At 42.9% G+C, this 22,357-nt stretch overlaps 1 protein-coding gene across 3 annotated transcripts in view; it reads right to left on the bottom strand.

Annotated features, from left to right (window-relative positions):
* Positions 1 to 22,357, bottom strand: part of tmprss3a (transmembrane serine protease 3a) — a 23,746-nt gene extending 1,389 nt beyond the window's left edge. Inside the window, exons 1-15 of one of the 3 annotated variants that reach the window (XR_009234212.1) lie at positions 22,274 to 22,357; positions 22,102 to 22,187; positions 20,875 to 20,975; positions 20,446 to 20,489; positions 19,234 to 19,462; positions 18,516 to 18,629; positions 17,805 to 17,921; positions 17,153 to 17,276; positions 16,523 to 16,642; positions 15,756 to 15,802; positions 13,926 to 14,091; positions 7,969 to 8,138; positions 3,442 to 3,537; positions 3,205 to 3,347; positions 901 to 1,067 (exon numbers count right to left, since the gene is read on the bottom strand). Coding sequence is in view for 2 of the 3 variants with exons in the window: in XM_058621337.1 (XP_058477320.1) it covers positions 901 to 1,053; positions 3,205 to 3,347; positions 3,442 to 3,537; positions 7,969 to 8,138; positions 13,926 to 14,091; positions 15,756 to 15,802; positions 16,523 to 16,642; positions 17,153 to 17,276; positions 17,805 to 17,921; positions 18,516 to 18,629; positions 19,234 to 19,462; positions 20,446 to 20,489; positions 20,875 to 20,975; positions 22,102 to 22,187; positions 22,274 to 22,339 (1,776 nt within the window). In the remaining variant the exon portion in view is untranslated. Of the gene's footprint in view, positions 1 to 900; positions 1,068 to 3,204; positions 3,348 to 3,441; positions 3,538 to 7,968; positions 8,139 to 13,925; positions 14,092 to 15,755; positions 15,803 to 16,522; positions 16,643 to 17,152; positions 17,277 to 17,804; positions 17,922 to 18,515; positions 18,630 to 19,233; positions 19,463 to 20,445; positions 20,490 to 20,587; positions 20,728 to 20,874; positions 20,976 to 22,101; positions 22,188 to 22,273 lie in introns of those variants that run through there. The other 2 variants (XM_058621337.1, XM_058621349.1) reach the window with 2 other exon arrangements.

The raw sequence follows: 22,357 nt of genomic DNA, 5'->3' as shown, positions 1-22,357 counted from the left end.
TGCACAGTGTGCAGCTGAGGCGCCGCAATCGCCTTAGTTGATGGGGGCATGTATGTGCAGGAGTCACCATAAGTCCATGGGAGTCACTTGCAGGTTGGAGGTTCTCAAAAGAGTTCGAAGTATCTCTCTAATTCAGAAAAAATATTACTCTTCCGAAAAACAGGGGGGAAAGAAATTACTCCGGAAAACTGAAAAATATTACTCAAAAAAACAGGAAAAATAATTACTCAGGAAAAACAGGAAAAAACATTAGACAGAATAACAGGGGAAAAACATTCAAATGAATGCAATGCGCTTCTGTACATTTGTGTGTGTGTGTTGGGTGTAAAACGAAGTCACTGCAGTTTCACACAGCCATGCAGCGATGACTCCGCCTACATTGAGTAGGTACTCTTTTTGTAGTGGAGATGCAACCTAATCCGTTCCGAGGCGAGTGGAAAAGGACCATCAATATCTTTACGAGATTGTTACTGATTTTCAAATCTTTGAATATCTTTTTATGTACTTTTCTTCATTTATTAAGGTCAAGTACTCTTCCTCACAGGTCCATTGTCAGTTATTTTGAACCTGCGCTTATTATTTTTGAACAGGGCCATGATTTTAAATATGCTCACAATTATGTGATAACAAAAAGCTTCATCTGACCACTACACTTAAAGAGAAAGGATGTTTCTACCTGATCAGATTTACAAATTTGACCAGTATTTCATAAATTCTGCCAGATGGTATAAGCACAATAATGTTCACTATCTGTGAGCTGGAGCTTGTTACTTATTTATAACTGTAAACATCTCACAAATGCAGTCATACCATGAAGTCTGAGTGTGTTCAATGTGTGAATATGCCTGTTTCTTCTGAAGAAGCATGCAAACAGGAAAAAAGATCTCATCATCTACTGACCTCCATCTGTTGGTGGATCCAGCTAAGTGACTGAGTGATGCGAGTATAAACGCCTGGCTTGTTCCTCATAGCACATCCAATCCCCCAGCTGGTTGCTCCAACCAGCTTCCACACAGATGCATCCTCACAGGCCAGAGGACCACCGCTGTCTCCCTGAGGAAACACGCCTTTAAATCACAATACTTCATAAATGATTTATAGTAATGGTGACATTTTATTTTAGAGGTCCAGTAGGTTCCTGGAAAGGAAGAGATAGGTATCTGAATTCTTACAAAAAAATACACTCACTCTCTCATTCAATCACTCATCTTCTACCGCTTTATCCTCCACATGAGGGCTGCAGGGAACTGGACCCAAATCCCAGCTGACATAGTGCCAAAGTTGGGTTTACACCCAGTCCTTTGCAGGGCCAACAAACAGACAGACAATTCACTCTCACACTCACACCTAAGTACACATGTAAGGAGTTTAGAGGCATCGCTCTCTCAGAGAGAGGTAAATGAGGAAAAAGATGCAGTAGGACTTCTGCAGGTTTGAGTAGAGTTTTGAAGGTAGAGAATAGTTTCTGCGTGTCAGTGGTATTGTTAATCTTGTCATTGTAGAAAGCCTTTTTTGCAGCAGTGACACTGGATGAGAAGAATGTCAGTAGTGACTCTAATGTGTTTAGGTCAGAGGAATCTTTTGCTTTGTGTCATTTTCTTTCTGCAGCTCTGAGGCTGGTGTGCAGCGACCAGAGGGTATCAGTGAGCCATGGGTGAGGCTGAGAGGATCGAGCAGGTCTGGTGGATAGAGGACACAGTCTATCCAGACAAGAGCTCAGTGTAGAGCAGAGAGAGTCAGTGGCATCATTAACCTCCAGGGAGGAGAATGTGTTGGGGGTGGAAGAGCGGAGGCTACAAGGGAGGAGAACTGGGTGGGAGACAGGTTGCGGAGGTTGCGGCAGAAGGAAACCATGGGGGTAGAAGCAGAACTTTGTTCTGTGAGACCCACACTGAGCTGAATGAAATAGTGGTTAGAGTAGTGTAAATGTGTGACTGTGAGGGTATCTGCGGAACCATTTCTGGTCAGAATGAGATCAAGCTCTTTGCCAACTTTGTGAGTTGGAGAGCTGTGAACTCAAAGGAGTGCATTAGCAATATGAAGTCTGAAGAACAGGGATTGTCTAAGTGAAATGTTCATATCACCTAAGACAATCATGGGACAGTCATGCTCGGGGATGGAGTAGAGCAGGGTGTCTAGCTCATCGAGAAAATCACCCAGTTGTCCTGGTGAACAATAAATGACAATCATGTAGATTTTGTCCAGTGCAGTTACCAAGATGACATGGTATTCAAAGGAGTTGTACTTGACTGAGGGTAGCAATTCTTTGTATTTCCATTTGCTAGAATAGGCCCGTCCCGCCTCCGTGTCCAGATGGACGAGAGGTATGGGAGAATGTGTAGTTGGTCAAAAGTGGGTGGCATTGTTTTCAAGTTTAATCCAGGTCTCAGTGAGCCAGGATGTCCAGTGGTTGGCATAGGCAGCAATGAAGTCAGCCTTGTTCACTGCTGACTGGACATTAAGCCCAACCTCCACCCCAGCATCCATCTACAGGCTCCAACTGAATCTTTGCTCATCACTCCTCGATATGTCAATGTAAATATATCTGTGGGGAGTGATTAAGTCATAGCCTGGACACCAAAACTAAACCTTATGTATTGTGATGTAATTAACCTGGTGTACTCGTGTGTCAGGGTCCTGTAGTATCCAACTTCACAATCGGGTGGCGGTACAAGGACACATTCCTACCAAAGATGAAGAGAACAAAGCTACAGCTCCTTCAGATGAGTCTGGTTGGAATGGCTTACAGCTGAAAGGCCCATTGGGCAGGGGAGTTGGGGTGTCAGCCGGTTCGAGGGTCGGTTGACTATTCTTGATGTCTACTTTTTTTTTTGCTGATTGAGCAGGGCTTATACTCCATCTACCAGTGGTGCGGAAGTTCGCGTATGCACTGTCCACGCGCGCCCAACACACTTTTTGCTTTACTTTTTGATGACGCAATTGGCTTTATGTGCATGTTGCACACAGCGTGCATGTAGGCATACCAGGGCCTTTAAGGTTCACTCGCTCACTAAATCAATCATTCTCATGAAACCAGTGAACCGGGAGCAAACCCCCACAACAGTGAGCCATGTGCTCCACCGTGTGACCCACAAATAGTTCAGTGATGCCATCAATCGTAATTATTGCCCAATTAAGCTGATTTTGTATGTGGATGGATATCTGTCCCTCAGTGTTTCCAACATTACAGTAAAACATCTGTACCTGACAAGAGTCAACTCCTCCCTCCAGATATCCAGCACATAGCATCCAGGAGGAGATAAAGCCTTTGTAAACTTCTGGCTGGTTGCAGGTCTTGGTGGAGAGGAGTGGAACCATGGCTGAGCGTAGAACCACACTGGACTCTCCTGAAACATCAACATGTATGCATCAGAAAGAACAGGAACAGAAAAAGGCAAGTGACTAAAGTGTGTGTATTAATTTATTTTTTATTAGACTCACCATCTGCCTCTGTTGCTCCCCATCCAGAGATCCAGCACAGTGTGCCCTCCACAAAATCCTCCCCATGGTTAGGCAGGCAGATGGGCTCCACAAAGCCTACAGAGAATATTAATGGTACTTATATATCTACTTATCTAGTACTGATGACCACTCAAAGCTGCTGTACACTATCACACCCATTCACTCACACTTACATACAGAGTTGAAAGACGATTTGCTCTACCACTGAGCTACCGTCACCCATTTGTACTATTAAGAGAATGTTTTGGCGGTTTTTTTAAATAAGAGACTGCACCTAACTGTGTGTGTGTGTGTGTGTGTTCCATGTATTACTCATGTAGTGATCTAAATCTGTTTACACAGTCACATTATGGGGACTTGTCTTGCTTAATGGGACAGGCACAGGAGGAGCCATAAATGATGTGACCCTGCAAGCCAGTTCAGGCAGACAACTCGAGCTGGGGGGCGCACACACACCATATTAGAAAAACTTCACTGTGAGTTGTTCATTCTAACACTGAAACACAAAGAGCAGCACACTTATTTCTCATTTCTGCAAATTATACTCAGTACATTGAAAACTGCATTTTTTGTGATTAAAATTATACGTTTGTTAAGTAGTGCAGGCCAGACAGAAAGGGAGAGGCAAAAAGATTTGGCTGTGTGCTTTAGGTATGGCCCTAAAAAGTCACCTGCACTCTCTCCCTCTCTCACTATTTCTGTTTGGCTATGATGTGTTCACTGATTCTCGTAAAATCCGCTCGGTCACAGAATATGCGCATGTCTGTAATATTAATATTAATATTAATATTGGTAGGGACAATCTGGCTTTCTCCAAATATTGGTGGGGACATGTCCATCCACAACCTGCGCCCTTGGTGTCATGATTCCCCCTCACAGTTCTCAGCTCAACTCCACTCACCTGTTCACAGCAGCTGCACCTGATCACTGATCAGCCCACTATATATACTCCTCTCCACCAGTCACTGCCAGATTGTTCTGTCATTCGTACTAGTCTCGCCAGCGTTTTTTGGACTGATTCCCCAGTTTCGACCCTGCCTGTCCCCGACCTGTCTGCTCTGTTCCTGTCCCGGTGATCGACCCTGCCTTCTGCCCCTGACAACAGATTCTGCCTGCTCCCCGCCTGTCTTCTGTCTGCTTGTTGTGACGGAACAGCTCAGACTCAGATCCATTTCCTGCTATCTCCTCAGTGTCTGTTCGCTGCTTCAGCCACAGGGATCACAAGCTGCACCCCACGAAGCAAGGTTACACGATTGTGTTTTCTTTGAACTATCCTTTGAAAAGGTGAAAAATAAAAGTCATTACGTCATTACAAGCTCCCACGTAATTAGAGCACAGCATGCCTCACATACACCCCCTCTCAATTTGGCAGGATATTTAAGCTGCAAAATGTCCCATCTCTCTGTCTGCCTGTCACAGTGCTGGTGTTGCTGCTCATGCTTTATTTGTTTATTTCCTTGTAGATACCACATTCTTCCTGCTTGAGTGGAAGTTCAGCCTCCATGATTCTCTGACCGGAGTCACACATGCTATATGGTGTATTTCCACCAGCTCTACTCGCCTCGCCTCGCCATGGCACGGTTTATATAGCATTTCCACTAGCATAGTACCTGGTACCAGGTACTAAAAATAGTACCCGGTACCAGGTACTATTTTTAGTACCTGCGAGGTTCCAAAAGCGTGCTGAGTACTATGCGATGATTGGTCAGACTGCCGCCACTGACTAGCCAGAGTCCCGTCGCAGGAAGAGACATCCGACACAAATCAAGCCAAACAGTGCCCAACTGTAGATCAGTTAAAACTTCTTAACAATCCTAAAAACGTGGGTTAATCTCCAACAACTACCAGGAGTCTGGTGTAAAGTCACTAGTCACTCATTTGTGTGTCACGTATGAAACTAATGGCGTAATTCCACCGGCTCTACTTGCCTCGCCTCGGCACGCTTAGGTTGCATCTCCACTACAAAAAAGTACCTACTTAACGTGGGCGGAGTCATCACTGCACGGCTGAGTGAAACTGCGGTGACTTCGTTTTATACACACATGCATACAGACATGCCAAAAATGGCTGATCTTCCGCCATCTCGTCTGCGTCTGTACAAGCCCCCCTACTACTCTACAGGAGTGGTCTGTTCCAGATAGGCTGCTGGAATGAGAAGAGATTGGGAATATGTTGAAATGCACGTCCACACTTTGCATACACCTCAATCTCCTAGTAAGACGTTTTATTTCACATCGTGGCACTCCCTTTGAGATTCCCTGTGATAGTGGCACTAACTTTGTCAGCAAAAGCCTGCAGCACAGTTAACAAGTAACTGGACGCTAACTAGCTGCAAGATGCACAGGTTAGAAGGGAAAGTGGAGGTAAATTGACTGCATGGAAATGATATTTCCATTCAACTACAACGGACAAGAGCATGCCAACACACGGCTAACAGGCAACAAAAAAACTGCTGAGCACCAGAAGAACCCAAGAATAAATCTCTTCCGAGCACACCACTGTACTGAGGCACAGCAGAACCCTCCTCTCCTTCTCTCCTACGACCACAGCAAACCCCCAACCTGCCCTCCCACCCTCACCTCTCTCTCACACCAGCCATCCTATCCCCCTCCCCTCTTCTCAGCCACCTCCCTGCTTCACAGCTGATCAGGTGAGGGGAGAACTAAGGAAGCTCCGGCCCCGGGAAGGCAGCAGGACCAGACCAGGTGTGTCCACGGCTCCTCAAGACCTGTGCTGCTGAACTTGGGGAGCCACTCCAACGGGTCTTCAACCTGAGCCTACAACTCGGGAGAGTGCCCACCCTCTGGAAGAACCGGCCCATCGAGCTGAATGACTTCAGACCAGTGGCACTTACTTCACATCTGATGAAGACTCTGGAGCGGCTCTTCCTCACCTTCCTCAGGCCTCATGTACAGCACGCTGAGGATACCCTACAGGGCGGAGGTCGGTGTGGAGGATGCCATTCTCTACCTCCTACACCGAGCCCACTCGCATCTGGACAAGGGAAGTGGCACATTCAGGATCCTCTTTTTGGACTTTTCGAGTGCCTTCAACACCATCCAGCCCCTTGTACTCAAGGAAAAACTCACCAGAATGCGAGTGGACCCCTGACTGGTTGCTTGGATTTCCAGCTACCTCACAGACAGACCACAGTATGTCAGGCTGAAGGACATCACGTCTGACACTGTGGTCAGCAACATCGGAGCTCCTCAGGGGACTGTGCTGTCTCCCATCCTCTTCACTCTGTACACTGCGGACTTCTGCTACAACTGCAGGTCAACATGTCACATCCAGAAGTTTGCAGACAACACGGCCATCATGGGGTGTATCAGAGACAACAAAGAGGAAGAGGAAGAGGAATATAGGAGCCTGGTGAGGAACTTTGTTGTCTGGTGCCACATTAACAACCTGCAGCTCAACACCTCAAAGACCAAGGAACTGGTCATCGACTTCGGGAGGGACAGACCCAGTCCGAGACCAGTTCTAATAGGAGCAGAGGAGGTGTAGGTTGTGCAGACCTACAAATATCTTGTACAAGAAGGCTCAGAGCCGGTTGTACTTTCTGAGGAAGCTCTTGTGGATATTGTACCAGTCTGTGGTCGTCAGTGTTCTCTCCTACGCTGTGGTGTGCTGGGGCGGGAGCACAACTAAGGCAGACCTCCACAGACTGGAAAAAATCAGACAGGCTGGACCCTCTGGTGACAGTGACAGAGAGAAAAACTCTTGACAAACTGCTGAGCATCCGGCAAAATGCCAGCCACCCTCTGCACACTGTCATCAGCAGCCAGAGGAGCCACAGAAGCCTCAGCAACAGGCTGCTCCTCCCAATGTACAGGACCAACAGACTGGGGGACTTGTTTGTCCCCCGGGCCATCAAACTGTACAACTCCTCATGGGGGGGGGGGGGGGCAAATGAAACAAACAGTACGAACTAAACAAACAACTGTCCATAACTCACAAAAATGTGCAATAAAACCTTGGGCAATATTGGGTAACTGTATGTGTGTATATATACATGTATATGCATATATGTGTGTGTGTATATGCATAGTTTATTTTATATTATATTTATATTTTATATTTTATTTTATTTTATTTTATTTTTATTCTATATTTTATGGTGTTTGGTACCTGGGGTGTTTTTCTTTCCTGTCTCCTGTAAAGTGTGACTACAATTTTAACAGTGCTGTGTGTGCATGTTGGAGCTTTTAATTTTCCGTAAGGGAACCTCCCAAAGGGATTAATAAAGTTGTCTGTCTGTCTGCTGTGCTGGATGGGAAATGGTCTGTATTTATATAGTGCTTTTCTAGTCTTGTTGACCACTCAAAGCTGCCTTACAGGACAGTTTTGCCATTCACCCATTTATACCCATTCACTCACACTTTTATACAGTGCATGTGCGGCGCATTTTCTATCACTCATCATACCCATTCACACACTGCCGGCACAGCTATCATTGATGTCGACAGTATAGAGAGTGGGGAATCAGCAGGAAAACACCAGTACCATTGAAAACAAGTGGCACTGCAAGTTTCATCAGTGCAATGTCAAAGTCCAGTTTTTTGGGCCGGTATCGAGCATGGTAGATAATCTGCTCCACAGCTAGCGATTGGGCCCCGTTGTCTGGTTGCACTGTCAGGCCCACATGGACAGCCCACATGGATGGGTCTGCAAACCTGAGAACACACAGCAGAATAGTATATGTGAGATGCACATTAAAATGTAATCCTAATGAAGTTCAATGTTTAGGTAGCTCCTCCTTATTCTTGACTAAATTAAATGTAAATGATAAATAATATCATATTGCCAAATAAAAGAAAACTTAAGTTACATTAGTAGGTAGCAGGTTTTTGCAGGAGTTTGAACCATGGTAAATGATTTGTATTTATACCACTTTTCTCATCTTGATGAATTCTCAAAGCTGCAGCTTTACCATTCATTCACACAGCACTTCTACTGAATGTGCAGTATCACTCATCCTTCATACCCATTTACACACTGCCGGCAAGTGTCTTGCCCAAGCACAGGAATCAAACTCACAAACTTCAAGTTGAAAGATGACTCGCTTTACCATTGCGTTACTGGAAATTTCCATTTTTTAACACAGAATTATTTTTTTTTTAACGCTTGTGAAATATGTTCATGGGGCATTTTGGATATTTCCCTGTCAATTTTATTTGTAAATACCTTGTTTCTTGTCAGGGTTCTGTCAGGGTGCCAAATTTAATACTTTCAAGACCTTTTAAGAGAAAGGAAGTTTAATGCCCACTACAATATTACAATATCACAACAGTTTAAAGGATATAACAGAGGATCAGTATGGATTCTAAGCCCTATAAAATTATTATTTCCATTTCAGATATTGCAGATTATTTCTCATGCATTATGCCAAAAGACCCCATTAATTCTCTACCCTGTCACTGCAAACAAGCCGATGTAAATGTCTCATCACTGACGCTCTCGTCAGCCGTGCTGTTTCAGACCAAAACCACACCCGCAGCACACAAACTGTCTTGTGATTGGCCAGTTACCTGGAAGTGACATAATTGGCACGTCAGCTCTCAGACCCGCAGCTCCCCCTCTGGAAAGGCGGATGCACCGCTAGCAGTTATCAAAACATTGAGTAATACTGTCGTCACGGCCCCTCACAATAATCCCTTACGCATTTGATCCACAGTCTGACCCAGAGTCAGAAGACACTGTGAAAAGTGAAAGACGCCTGTAGCTTGGATAACGTTGTGGTTACAGAGATGATAAACACACATACATGCAAATGAAACACGAGCGAACGCGTGTAGCTTAGCCTGTAGCCGACTATCGCTAATGCTAAACAACAGAACAAGCACATAAAGACAGTTTTACGGTTTGTAAATGTTGTAATATACATTTTGTTGGCACTGCTCCTTCCTTTAGGTTAAGTTTGGTGCTGTGTCCTGCTTTATATTGCCCGAAGTTTGTGTAACAATCCTCCGTGAAGTGGTTGCCGCATACATGGGGGTATTTGGGAAATGTAGCACGGATATTCCCATCAAATATGAAAGATATCCACTGAGCTTTTCTTTGCTCATTGGCGGGGAGCTTGTGGAGCGTCTGGTATTGTTTATCACAACCCAGAATAGAGCAAACAATCGCTGAACCTTTTTTCGACATGTTCTCAACCGATACGCTCAGCAGCTACAACGAGAATAGTTCTTCTTCTTCTACGGTTGAAAGTACATCACCGGATGTGCCCGGACTCTAGTGCCCGGACTAGGAGGCGTTGCTGTTTACAGGAGTGGTGAGATTCGCCAGTGACATAATTAGTCAATGGAAGTGCCTTGCCACTTTGTAGAGCTCAGGAAAACAATCAAACCCTGCACTCTCAGCAGTGGCTGAACTGATTGTTATGGACTTTTAGGGCTTCATAGACGAGGTAATGACGCAGATACACACCCAAACGCAACGTTAATTGGCACTTCCGAGCTATGGCCTCTTTAATGCCTTGTAGTTCAAATATGATGAGTATTGTTTACATTAGGGGGAAGTGTCAGTTTAAAATGCTCTCATGATAGTTTTTGTTGGTCATTGTGCAATATTTTATAAAGTAAGTTTAAGTTAATAAATAAGACCTGTTTTTCTTGAACAAGTTGTTTTTTGTCAATATTATCATTAACATCTAATATACTATTAACAAGAGCAAGCTGGTACAACAGGACTTCGATGCTTTTACAAACACATTTTTGAGGATTGCAAAATATCGCCAATTATCTTTATCGGCAAAATCCCAAAAAATATATCGGGATATTGATTTTCATCAATATCGCACACCCCTACTTATGAATATGAAGAAACATATCAAGTTAAGTTACAAATATAATGCACAAATGGCACACCAGCTTGAGCTATTAGTAAGCGCTAGCTAAGTAGCTAGCTACCCGCCTGACATACTGCGGTGTTCACTTAGCAGCTAGCTAACGGTAACTAGCTGGCTAGGCTAAACATTTGAAATCATATAAACAATATGGTGCTTAAAGAACAATTCAACCTCTACTGAAGTCACTTTTCGATCGAGTACTTGTACTCAACTTCACTCAAGTCTTGGTCTCTACTAGTACTTTATACATCTCTGAAATCCTGTGGCAAATCAAATGGTCTCGCTCTACAGATCAAAGATTTATTTGGTTAAAACCCACATTGGATGAGAGCTTGGATTGTGCTCAGACACTAGCGATCTGTTGGTAATGCCTCTGGGCTCCAGTAGGGGGATCGCGCTCCTCTTCCTCATTCAATACAGACGAGTGAAGGAAAGAGCTGCGTGTGTGTTTTCCTCATCCTTCTCCCGATACTATTCCCATTTTTAAGGTAATAACCGTTTGCAAAGCACTGCATACATATGAACACATGTTGATAGTATTTTTCTAAATGTTACTCTGGTTTAAAATGCATGGAAAATAAGTTTTTTGTTGGACTTATTTGTTGTTTAGTTTCTTGCTAACTCAGACGTGTAAGCTCGTAGCCTGATAACCTGTCGCCACGCCATAGATTCTGAATGTTGACATTGGTGTTTGAGCGTGTTACTGTTTCATTTATATATTAATATATTTGTGTCTAGTTCATGTCATAACGACGAAAATTAATAAGTCAATAGGTTAAAAAATACATTTCATTATTCAAATGTCCCATGATAACTTGTTAAAAGTATAATTTACATGTCGTGTTTATTCAGTTAAAACAATAATTTAGATCATTTAGAACATGTTAAAAAGAGACTGATAGGATATTTGTGGTCCTAAAATTGAGTGTGCGTATGCATACATTTGTTTGTTGTTTGTATGCATTGTTTAAAATGAGATTCAATACAGACGAGTATAGGAAAGACCTGTGTGTGTGTTTTCTCAACTCAACTCAATCTCTATTTATAATTGGCTAGCATACCACAATCAAGGCCAGGTTTCTTAAGCAGGGGTTGCACCACAGCATGTTTAAAACTTTGGGGGACAACACCAGAAGACAGACTTCTGTTAATAATGGCCAGAACTGACTGCCCTATACAAGGGAAACCTCTTTAAAAAAAGTGAGGTGGGACAGTGTCACAGGGAGAGCCTGATGGCTTAATCTGGCCAACTACTTTTTCTAAGGCAATCAAAGACACAGGCTCAATGGAATCAAGCACAGCTGAGCAAAGAACATGGTCAGAGGGGTCAGATGCCGGTGTGGTGATGAGAGCCCTTGCGGTAACAACCTTATCAATAAAGAAATTCAGGAAGCTATTACACATTTCAGGGGATTCCTCTGGGCACGCAGGCTGAGGTGAGCCAAGAACAGATTCAATGGTTTTAAATAACACACGTGGGTTGTGAGAATTGGATTCAATAATGTCTGACAGGTGCACTCTTCTGGCCTCTTTTACAGTGTTCTGGTTGCAGCGCCAGCAGTCTTTTAGGATTTGGCGAGAAACCTGCAGCTTGTCCTTTTTCCACCTGCGTTCAGATTTGCGGCAATCCTGACTGGCTGCGCGAGTTCTCGCATTGAACCAGGGCTCAGGTTTAGCTTTGGGCTGCACAGTTTTAAATGGAGCCACAGAGTCCAGTATGGTTCGGCAGGAGGAGTGAAACCTCCGTGTTTGCAGATGTTAAGTCAGAGCGCTGGTTGAAGGCAGCAGAGAACTGACTGGCAGAGTTAAAAATCCGACGGCAGCGAGCAGGAGCGCCAGATTTAACCGCAGCACAGAAGACAGCAGCGTCAAACAGCACTGGCAAATGATCCGAAAACACATTGTCACAGATTTCCACGTTTGACATAGACAGACCATGACAGAGGACGAGGTCTAGTGTGTGTCCATATTTGTGTGTGGGGCCAGACACACACTGCTCCAAATTAAAAGTCAATAAGGCTTAAATGTCCTTCACCAACTGTTTATCAGGACAACACACATGAATGTTAAAATCCCCTACAAGGAGGACACGTATTTGGGCGGTCGGTAGATGACTGCACACAGCACCGGGTCAGAGCGACCCACCTCAAATACATTTGCTTCAAAGCTAGAAAAGGAGGGTGAGACAGAGCGCTGCTTGCAGTTAAAATCATTTTATAAACCATCGCCGTCCCTCCTCCACGACCCGACGACCGTGGGGAGTTAAAATAAGAACAGCCAGTCAGTAAAAGTTTGATCAGAGGGCTGCACTCACCGGCGCCGATCCACGTCTCTGTCACAAAGAGGAAGTCCACGCAGCGGGAGTTGAAGAAATCCCTCAGGATAAACGTTTTGTTCACCAGTGATCTGGCCGCGCTGAGAAAGTCGTGGAGGGTGGATGTGGCAGGGCCGGAGTCCCTCAAATGAGCCGGTGACAGGTACAAGGCAGGCGTCGATGGGATCCAGGAAACGCCGAGGCACGGCGAAGGGATGAATTAGTCCATGTACTGTCTGGGAAACGGACGAAGATTGTACCAGCCAGATTTTCAGCTTCACCAGCCGGAGACGCTTCCGCAGAGGAAGTGGAGCGGGAGCCCGGTACAGGTGACAGTTTTCTGCCCACTATGCTTAAATGCACATAGTTCTCCGACATTATGTCAAAGATCCAAAAGAGCCCGGCGATCATACACCAGCAGAGACTCGATCCGATTAGTGCTAAGTGTTATAAACAACAGAAATATCAGCCATTGTAGGAGCAGACGGCAGCGAGCAACACACTGCGGTGCCATCTTTTTCCAAATCCTTATTAAGCAGAGGCATCGTTTTCCTCATCCTTCCCCGTTACTATTCCCCTTTTTAAGGGTACAACATGTGCTGTCCTGATAAGCCTCTGGTAAAGGACTTTTCAAGCCTTTTTGACTCTTTTAATCTGGTTCAGTCTGTGTCTGGTCCCACACACGAATATGCGCACACTTTAGATCTTGTTTTTTCACATGATTTGTCTGTTAAACCTGGAGCTCTGTGACAGCGTGCTTTCCGATAACAAGCTGTACTATTTGAGGTTGGATTATCCTACCCTGCAGTTGAAACTCGTGCTCCTGCTCAGCTATGTCAGATTCTTAACCCTTTCACTGCTGCTTTTCACAAATTTGTTTTGTGGGAAAAAAGCCTGTAAATATCGGTATTGGTATTGGTTGATATCGGATTCAGAAATTAAGTGTTGAACAATATCGGCATATTGAATATCGGTAAAAAAAAGGCCAATATTGGACATCCCTAAAAAATGTGAGTCAGTCAAAGCATGTCACCTAAAATCATTTTAAACAGAGCTATTTTGTCATAATCAGGAAATCAAATTACTTTTTACAGTGTGCCTTGACATTTAATTTTCTCACAAATTATTGTGCAAACGTAGTGTAATTGATTAGTTTCCATTGTTGAATGAAGCTCTTGCATTTAAGTTGATTTGTTGAGATTGTTTTTCTGTGTTTATTCTACTGGGCAAAATTAGAAAAATGTAAGTTATCTGACTGTTGAAGCATGCCGGCTTAAAATGTTATAATGGACTCACCCATACACACAGTGTGCTGCAGTGAGGATCCAGTGGGATGTTATGATTGAGCCTCCACATAGGTGCTCACTGTTGTAGTGGAGACTGACCTGCCAGGGGAACTGACCTGGTTTAGAGATGTTGCCTCCAACAATACGAGTGTTGTACTGAGGTCTGAAACCACACTCTGACACCCCACACACACAGACACACACACACACACACACCATACACAGACAGACAGTGATAATGGTCTGTATTAATGCACCAGCCAACAGTCATCCTATGTCCCTCATGATTCTATCCAACCAGAGCTACAAGTAAACAAGCCTTAGCGTTGGAGATTCAGCTTACTTAATAATTAATTGTAATATAGCCTCTGCTACTAATACCTAGGTGCTATGACTCATTGTGCCTTGGACAACTGCAATCAAAATTTGTTTCACTGTTTTGTTCAACATGTTTAGCAGTTTTTACAAACTCTCCCAAGACTTGAAACTTAAATTTATTCCAAAATTATTCATCCAATGGGATTCATCAGTGCTTTAATATTGAATTTCTTTGCAGGAGGCTTACAAAGTTACTTAAAAATTAGCACTAGATCCCTAAATCCCTAAATAAAGTAATACCCTCTCCATATGTGACCCGCCACAGCCAAACCAGCAACAGATCAGCACAGTGTCCTTTGTTCTGTCTTGCCATAGTCCTTGACACCCAGCGCAAACTGAGTTAACAAAGAAAATAAAGGTTTTTTTTAAGCTAACAGACTTTCCTCAGTGTTTATACACAAATGGATGGATTATTTAGTGGCCGAAAGAGAGTGGCAGAAATAGGAATAACTGGACACCTTGAGGTGAACAGATACAGTAGTTACCCCTGTGATGATGACATTACACCAGCGATGAAAAGAAAGCACCCCAAACCTCTCATTAACCTTCTATCTTCTTATGGGGTGAGTTTTCATTGATGTTGGCAATCTATGTAACATTAGTGTTCATTCAAAGTTACATACAAGGATTAAAAAATGTTTTTCATTCTGGACGCTGTCTTTTAATAATCAACTGTGCATTTCAGAACGTTATGTGGCTACATTGTCATTAGCTATAGCTCAGTATTCTAATGATTCTGTCTCTTGGCTCCCAGAAGGTGTAAATCTTTGAGGCTAAAATTCTCCCTAAAGCAGTTAGAGGAGTGCCTACATTCAAATGGCCACATCTTCTTCAAATATTTTCAGATTTCTATGTGTTAGACATTGATGGAAAGCTTAAAATCACACTTTCAGAATCTGTAAATAACTCAACTTGTTGCTGGTTTTGCCATGGCTGGGCACATATGTCCAGCCTAGCTGTAGCCTAATGCTGACATTTTTAGACTTCATAGCCCCAGTTTGTCATACACAATGGTTATTTAATCAAACCATTAGTGAAGAGACTAACCTCCTTTAGAACCACTGAAGAAATTATACACCTGTTTTACAACTGATGACAAGTCATCTGATCGCTGTGTAAAACAAACTGTTCCAAATGACTGAACCTAAAATATACTCAATAAAAAACAGCAGTGCATGCAAACACAAATATAAGAAAATAAGTTTCACAAAAACAGTCATGCACACACACGTTTCATATCAGTTGTATTCAACTAATCTAAAATGGATTTCACATGAGCATCCCGATTGATGACAATGGTTATTTTTAAATTACAAACCACTAGTAAAACATGGAGAAAAAAAGGACAAAAATAAAATACATGCCATGCAAGAGTATATGTTGGACCATGAGCACATACAGTAGACACTTTGTGAGTCAGAACCAGAACAGAGGTTATTCAGTATGAAGCATGTTTGCTCACCCAGACATTTCAGAGTGGTCACTTTGCCTGAGCTGCACTGAGTCTTACTGTGATCACACAGCAGGAGGTGGATGACAAAGCACACACACAAACTCAATAAACATAACATAATATGACATGACATGACATACAATAAAATAACAACATGACATAACATAACAACATCAAATTATATGACATGGAATGACGACACAGTGCTAGAGAAAGTTGTTGGTTTGATTCCCAGCTCCGCTAGTCTATATGGTGATGTGTCCTTGGGCAAGACACATAAGCCTACGTTGCGCTTGACAGCTGTGCCGCCAGCGTGTGAATGGTATGAAAGATGTAGAAAATGCAGTGCACATAGATGCACTGTATGGGCATGTGAGTTAATGGTTGAATGGCAAAACTGTAGAGTAAAGCAGCTTTAAATGGTCTAGAAATAGAGACCATTTACCATGACACTACATTACATAACATATAATATATAACATGACATGACTTAGCTTATAACAGATGATCAGTCACTCCACATCATGAAACATACACATACAGATATACAAGTATGTTAACTTTATTATTATATTATATTTTTTATATTACATTACATTATATTATATTATATTATATTATATCATATCATATTGTTTTATTGTAAAGTCAGTGAACATATTTGACAGCGAGGTGTCAGAAAATGTAACAGAAACTGAGGAATTTAGTTAGTTTTAGAGGTTGTGGCATTTTCAGCATGTATAGAGATGTTAGCATAGAGATTGAGGTGTTTGCACCTGAAGATTGTGGCGTTCTGGAGCTTGCTGATCTGTGACTGGCTCAAGTTGATGGACACAAGATTGTTCTGAAGTTCTTGTTCAATGGAGTTCAGAGAAATGAAGAATGACTCCACATACCTGACAAGACAAATAAGGTAAGATGTCAAAGTTATGTATTTCTTGAAAAACTGCAAATATATGAATTGGATATATTTTATAACTGTCATGTGCATATGAAGGGCTGTAATGCACTGCTTTAGTTTCTTGTGATGCTCTAACTTTACGTTTATATAACTTGCAACAGGCTTCCAACATGTCTGGTATACTGAGGCAGAATAACCTCTAACACAAAACTCACAAAATGAAACAACCAAAGGCATAATTTGCCACATTATTTAGCATTTAGCCTGTGCCAAGTGTATTTACAAGTTTCAGACCCACACAGCATTAATCCTGCAGGTCATACAGTTAAAACAAATATAGAACTCAGCAGCCATCTCACCCTAACCCTGCTATAACCTCTAAGAATTCAGGTCAAGGCAACAGAGTGAACAGTGTGGGCATGAATGTGCCATCACTTCACAACATGCGGATACGGTCATGACATAAACAAGGGAAAAGAAAAGAGATTTGAATTGCAACACAGACCTTGAGTAACCCAACTGTTTGCAGGCACAGACCCCAAGCCAGTTGTTCCAGTCTTCTGAGCAAACTGTCCTCCATACCCCCCCTTTCTGGACCTGCAGCACTGAGCTCCGCCCACTCAAACGCACTGACAGACACAAAGAGACACGTTGCCATTACCTGAACATTTTTGCCATGTGTCATGTATATTTCTTTACTAAAGTTAGATTGATCCAAAAAAAAGGATTAAAACCGTCATAATGTGTATCTTTATTAATAAATAAGCTCCCAGCATAATTTCTTAATGTAATTTAGTGATAGCACTGCACAATATCTATTTATTTTACACTCACACTTTCAAATTCATACATCCTCTCCATCTTCTCACATCAGCACGGTACAGCATGGCATATTATGGTGTGGCATGGTGGTCAAACCTGTTTCCTCCTTCCGGTCAAGCTTCCAGTAAGCTGATGTGACAATACATGTGACTTTGGTGCAGGGAGTTAATGGTTTCAATTAATCAATTTCCTGATTGTTCTTCTTTGTGTCCTGGCTGGCATATTTACACTGAGAGTGAGAGTGGACACACAGGGGGCACACAAGGTGTCGCCAGTATATGACAGTGTTTCATACAACCACACAAGACATGTGCATGTGTGTGTGTGTGTCTCACCACAGCCAAGCTCATCCTCTCCATTGTCACAGTTCACTTTTCCATCACACTGAGCAGAGTAGCTGATGCACTGAGACGACGAGCCGCAGCGAAACCTGCCCACACAGCTCAGACCCACTGTGGATACACAGAGGTAAATCAAACACACACGCACACACACTCTGGTTTCCATCACTTCAGTGGACATTGCATTGACTTACATTAATTTCCTGGAGACTTACTCTCCCCTTAACCAATAACTACTACTGGCCTAACACAAACCCAAACCATATCCTCATTCATTCATTGTCTACTCTACTGCTTTATTCTCCACATGAGGATCGAGGGGAAGCTGGAGCCAATCCCAGCTGACATAGGGTAAAAGGCAGGGTCACACCCTGGACAGGTCATCGCAATTGTAATGTAAGAATTTATAGTAAGACTGATTGATTTTAATCCAGCAGATGAGGTGTTCCACATCTGAGGCGCAGACAGGAAGTAAGAAATTCCTCTTAATTACTTTTTTGTGTGTGTGCTTGTATTTGTTACCCCTTTAGGACCTTTTCTGGCAACACTGACCTTATCTGGGCCAGGTTTGGCCCTAAGGGAAAGCCTCATTTCTGGGGTGGGGGATATAACATGTAGGGGATTCCATCAAATATTGATGGAGCAGAGCCACTTTGTATTCCAGTGGCTCAGTGGACAAAGTTCACACAACAGTGAGCTCCTCACCTCCAAGTCCGATGCTGAGAGTGAGAGTGACTACCAAGAGGATGCAGGAAGCAATCAGCAGCTCAAAGCGATGAGCCACCAGTCTCTCCTTCCAGCTTTTCTGCAAGTCCTCATCTGATGAAACAAAAATACTACTACATTTGGGAGCTGATTAATGTTATTGGTAAACACCTGCGTTTGTCCTACTGTGTCATGTCAACAAATATCGGCAGGTTTATTCAAGACATGCTTGAGCATTACATACAAACTGACATCATTGAGTCACGTCATACCAATCCAAATACCATGACCACAGAATTTGACAGACATACAAACAACAGAGCTGGTGGAGCCCAAAGACTTTTGTACAGTGATATATCCACTGGAAAACTGGCTTCAAGGCAGAGGGTACGGTGCACTATCCAGTTCTTATACTAGTATAGTATAATTACACAGTGTCCATGTAAAACTTAACAATAATAATAAAATAAAACAGCTTTGTTAATGAAGCAGTTATTCAGCTAATGAAATCAGCTGTAAACCTGAGTAACATTTCCATACAGCAGTCTGGTTATACAGTAGATATGGGAAACAGCAAAGAACACTATTATCTGCATAACAATGCATCGTTCACATTGTCTGACGTTGTCTAACCTTTTGTAACTTTACCTTTGAATAGTAATCTACACATCCACTCTGTCATGCTGTACCAATCCCTCCTGAACATCCCAGCTCTCACCTCGCATAAATGGTTGCACCTTAGTGACTGGCATGGTGGGACTGGGTGCAGGTTGAAGATCTTCAGGTCTGGCCGAATTGTTGTCTGACTGGCTGTCAGCAGTAAAACTTCCCAGTGGGCTGACATTAACTGTGCTGGGGGTCTCAACAGTGGGGAGGTCTTCCTCCGTCACTGACACCACCTCTATTCTCGAAGGGTCGGGCTGCTCTGCTCCCTCTGTCTTATGTTCCTAAACAGGCAACATCAAGGAGAATAACTGAGTAGAACACGTTCAGCATTTCAAGTGGCATCTGCTGAACAGATCAAGGCTTAACGTAAGGTGTGTTTGAGACCTATTGTCTCTCCACAGCTGTTTCAGTGCACAATGAACAGCCAAGGATACGCAGGTGACCTCACAGACTTGTTTCTACTGAATATGGTGTTTTAATAAAGACCACTTTTAAATGAACACTCATAATGGTCTTTGTTTAGAAGAGGGTCTGCTGTTGCCAAGTGTGTGTGTTTATAGGTTAAGTCTCCTAAATAAAACGTGAAGCAAAATAAAATAAAAAGTAGTGACGAAATACATGTATAGAAAACAAGCCTTATCAACATCAATAACGAAAGTTCATTACTTCATATCAAACTTCATATCAAACTTCAAACTTTTTTCCTTCACCTTTTTATTGTTGTATCTTGCATCTACATGATGTGATGACTAATTCAGTCTATGTTGCAATTGCTATGTCATACAGCTTTAATGTATCATAAGAATTGGAGTTCTATTCCTTCTGAATCTTAACTATCAATCTATTTGTTTCTTGAGAATCAATAAAACCTCTTGAATAGCGAGCAGATGTAACCAGAAGCAGCCTTGCAATCGACCACTACCAGCCACTTATTTAAGAGATACAGTCCACGTCTGTGAATTCTTTCTTAGGAAGAGAGTCACTAGTTTCTACAACAACATGTCAAGCCCTGATACTGATGCTAATGTGATGGTGATGTGACAAACAATTAAGTATTTTAGTATTTTATAATTTGTGAAGCATAACCTGCAGTATATGGCCCTAATTATTGACCTAATAAGCTATAATTATAACTATAATTACTGACTGAATGAAAAGTTCAACTCAAAACTTCAACTCAAAGCTCTAAAAATATCAAATTGTACAACAAAAAATTCCAATTGGGATTTAGTGTGAATCACAGAACTCTTTAAGGTTGACTTACTGATAGGTGGTTTGCTGTGTCAGCAGCAGTGTTGGAAACAGGATCTGCAAAACAAAACAGGAGAGAGACAGAGAGATGAGTGAACAATAAGATAAATGGAAGAAAAAGAGACTGACAACAAAAAAGATGAAACCAAATGTACCACTCTCCACAAAGCTTTTCGTCATTATTCCATTTTCCACACTCCACTGAGGTTCATTTAACACCATAGGCCTCTATTCCTTTTCTTCCTCTCTTTTCTACCCCTCTTTCGTTATCTTCCCTCTTTCTCTGAAATACTGAGTATAAAGCTCATAAAGTATAAAGTATAAGGCTCTTCCTGTCGTGGCTACACTTTGGTATAAGAGACACCTGAGTGGGTGAGTGCTGCCACTCTGAACAGGGATCAGGTAACCCTCCACCTCCCACTGTCTGGGTCGAATTACATACTCGTGAGTTCAACCATTTGGTGAGGGCAGGAAAGGAAGGTGGAGGGGGTTGGGGTATCGATGCCTGGATGATGTCCAGTGGCTTTATTGTCCATCTGCTTTCTGCAAATACACACATACACATTTCTGTTATTTAAATCCAGAACCATGCAAATCATATGTTTGCTGCTGTCCAAATGTGATGAATGGCATCTGACTGTGTTGGTTTATAGCTGTGGAAGTAACATTGGATTATGTTTTAGAGCGGAAGTAATTTAAATTGTGACAACTGACTTGTAAAGCAGTTGTTTTCAGTGTAACTGGATCAAATCACTAGAATCATCCATCCATCATCTACCTCTTTATCCTCCATTAGAGGGTCGCGGGGGTGCTGTCCCAATCTCAGCTGACATAGGGCGATAGGCGGGGTACACCCTGGACAGTTTGCCAGTCCATCGCAGGGCCACACACACATACAAACAACCATTCACTCTCATACTCACACCTATCGTCAATTTAGGGTGTCCAATTTACCTAATCCCCATATTGCATGTTTTTGGACTGTGGGAGGAAGCCGGAGAAAACCAACGCACACACGGGGAGAACATGCAAACTCCATGCAGAAAGGCCCATGTTCCAACTGGGGCTCAAACCCAGGTCTTCTTGCTGCAAAGGCAAGAGCGCTAACCACTACACCAACCGTGCAGCCCTAGTATCAGTTAATTAAAAATATTTGTACTTCCTCCATGACCGGAGCACAGACTCCGTCTTACACAGTCACTGGACTGAAAGACAGCGGCAGGGTCTGTGTTAAATACTGAGATAATTGTTGGAGATTAGCCAACAATTAGGATTGTTAAGAAGTTTAAACTGATCTAGTGTTCGGTACTGTTCGGCTTGATTTCTTTGTCGGACGTCTCTTCCTGTGACGGCACTCTGACCAATCAGTCACCGGCAGTCTGACCAAACATCGCATAGTAACTACTCAGCTCATTTGGAACCTCGCCGGAGCAGGTACTAAATATAGTTCCTGGTACCAGGTACTGTGCTAGTAGAAACGCTACTTAAACCGTGTTGTGGCGAGGCAAGGCAAGTGGAAACATTCCTCAGTGCATTTAACCACTCCCATTTCCTGTGTCTTGAGTTCGTCTTCGTCCGTCGCCAGAACAACACATTTATTTTTTGAGCTCTTCCCTGTTTTTGTGAATTCTTGTCAGTGGATTATTGCACGTGCCAATTCCCTGCTTACCTGTTCCAGTCTGTGTCCTGTCCCATGTTGATCTTGTGCCGGCGCTTCTTGTCGCCTATTTGAGGATCTTCATGCCTGTTCACCTGCTTTTGTGGGTTAAAAGAAATAAAGCTTTTTACTTACCACCGTCCTGCATTTGGATCCAGTCCTGTACTTTACAGTACAAACTCACCAGCTTTATGGACCAAGCAGACAGTGATGAGATGGAAGCCGTCATCCTGTGGCAGGAAGAGCGCATCGTGAACTGGCTGACGAC

This window comes from Solea solea, chromosome 2 (assembly GCF_958295425.1).
Source record: "Solea solea chromosome 2, fSolSol10.1, whole genome shotgun sequence".
In the NCBI taxonomy this organism is placed as follows: Eukaryota; Metazoa; Chordata; class Actinopteri; order Pleuronectiformes; family Soleidae; genus Solea; species Solea solea.
The sequence above is the reverse complement of the archived record's forward strand: the minus strand, read 5'-3'. Positions and strand labels throughout refer to the sequence as shown.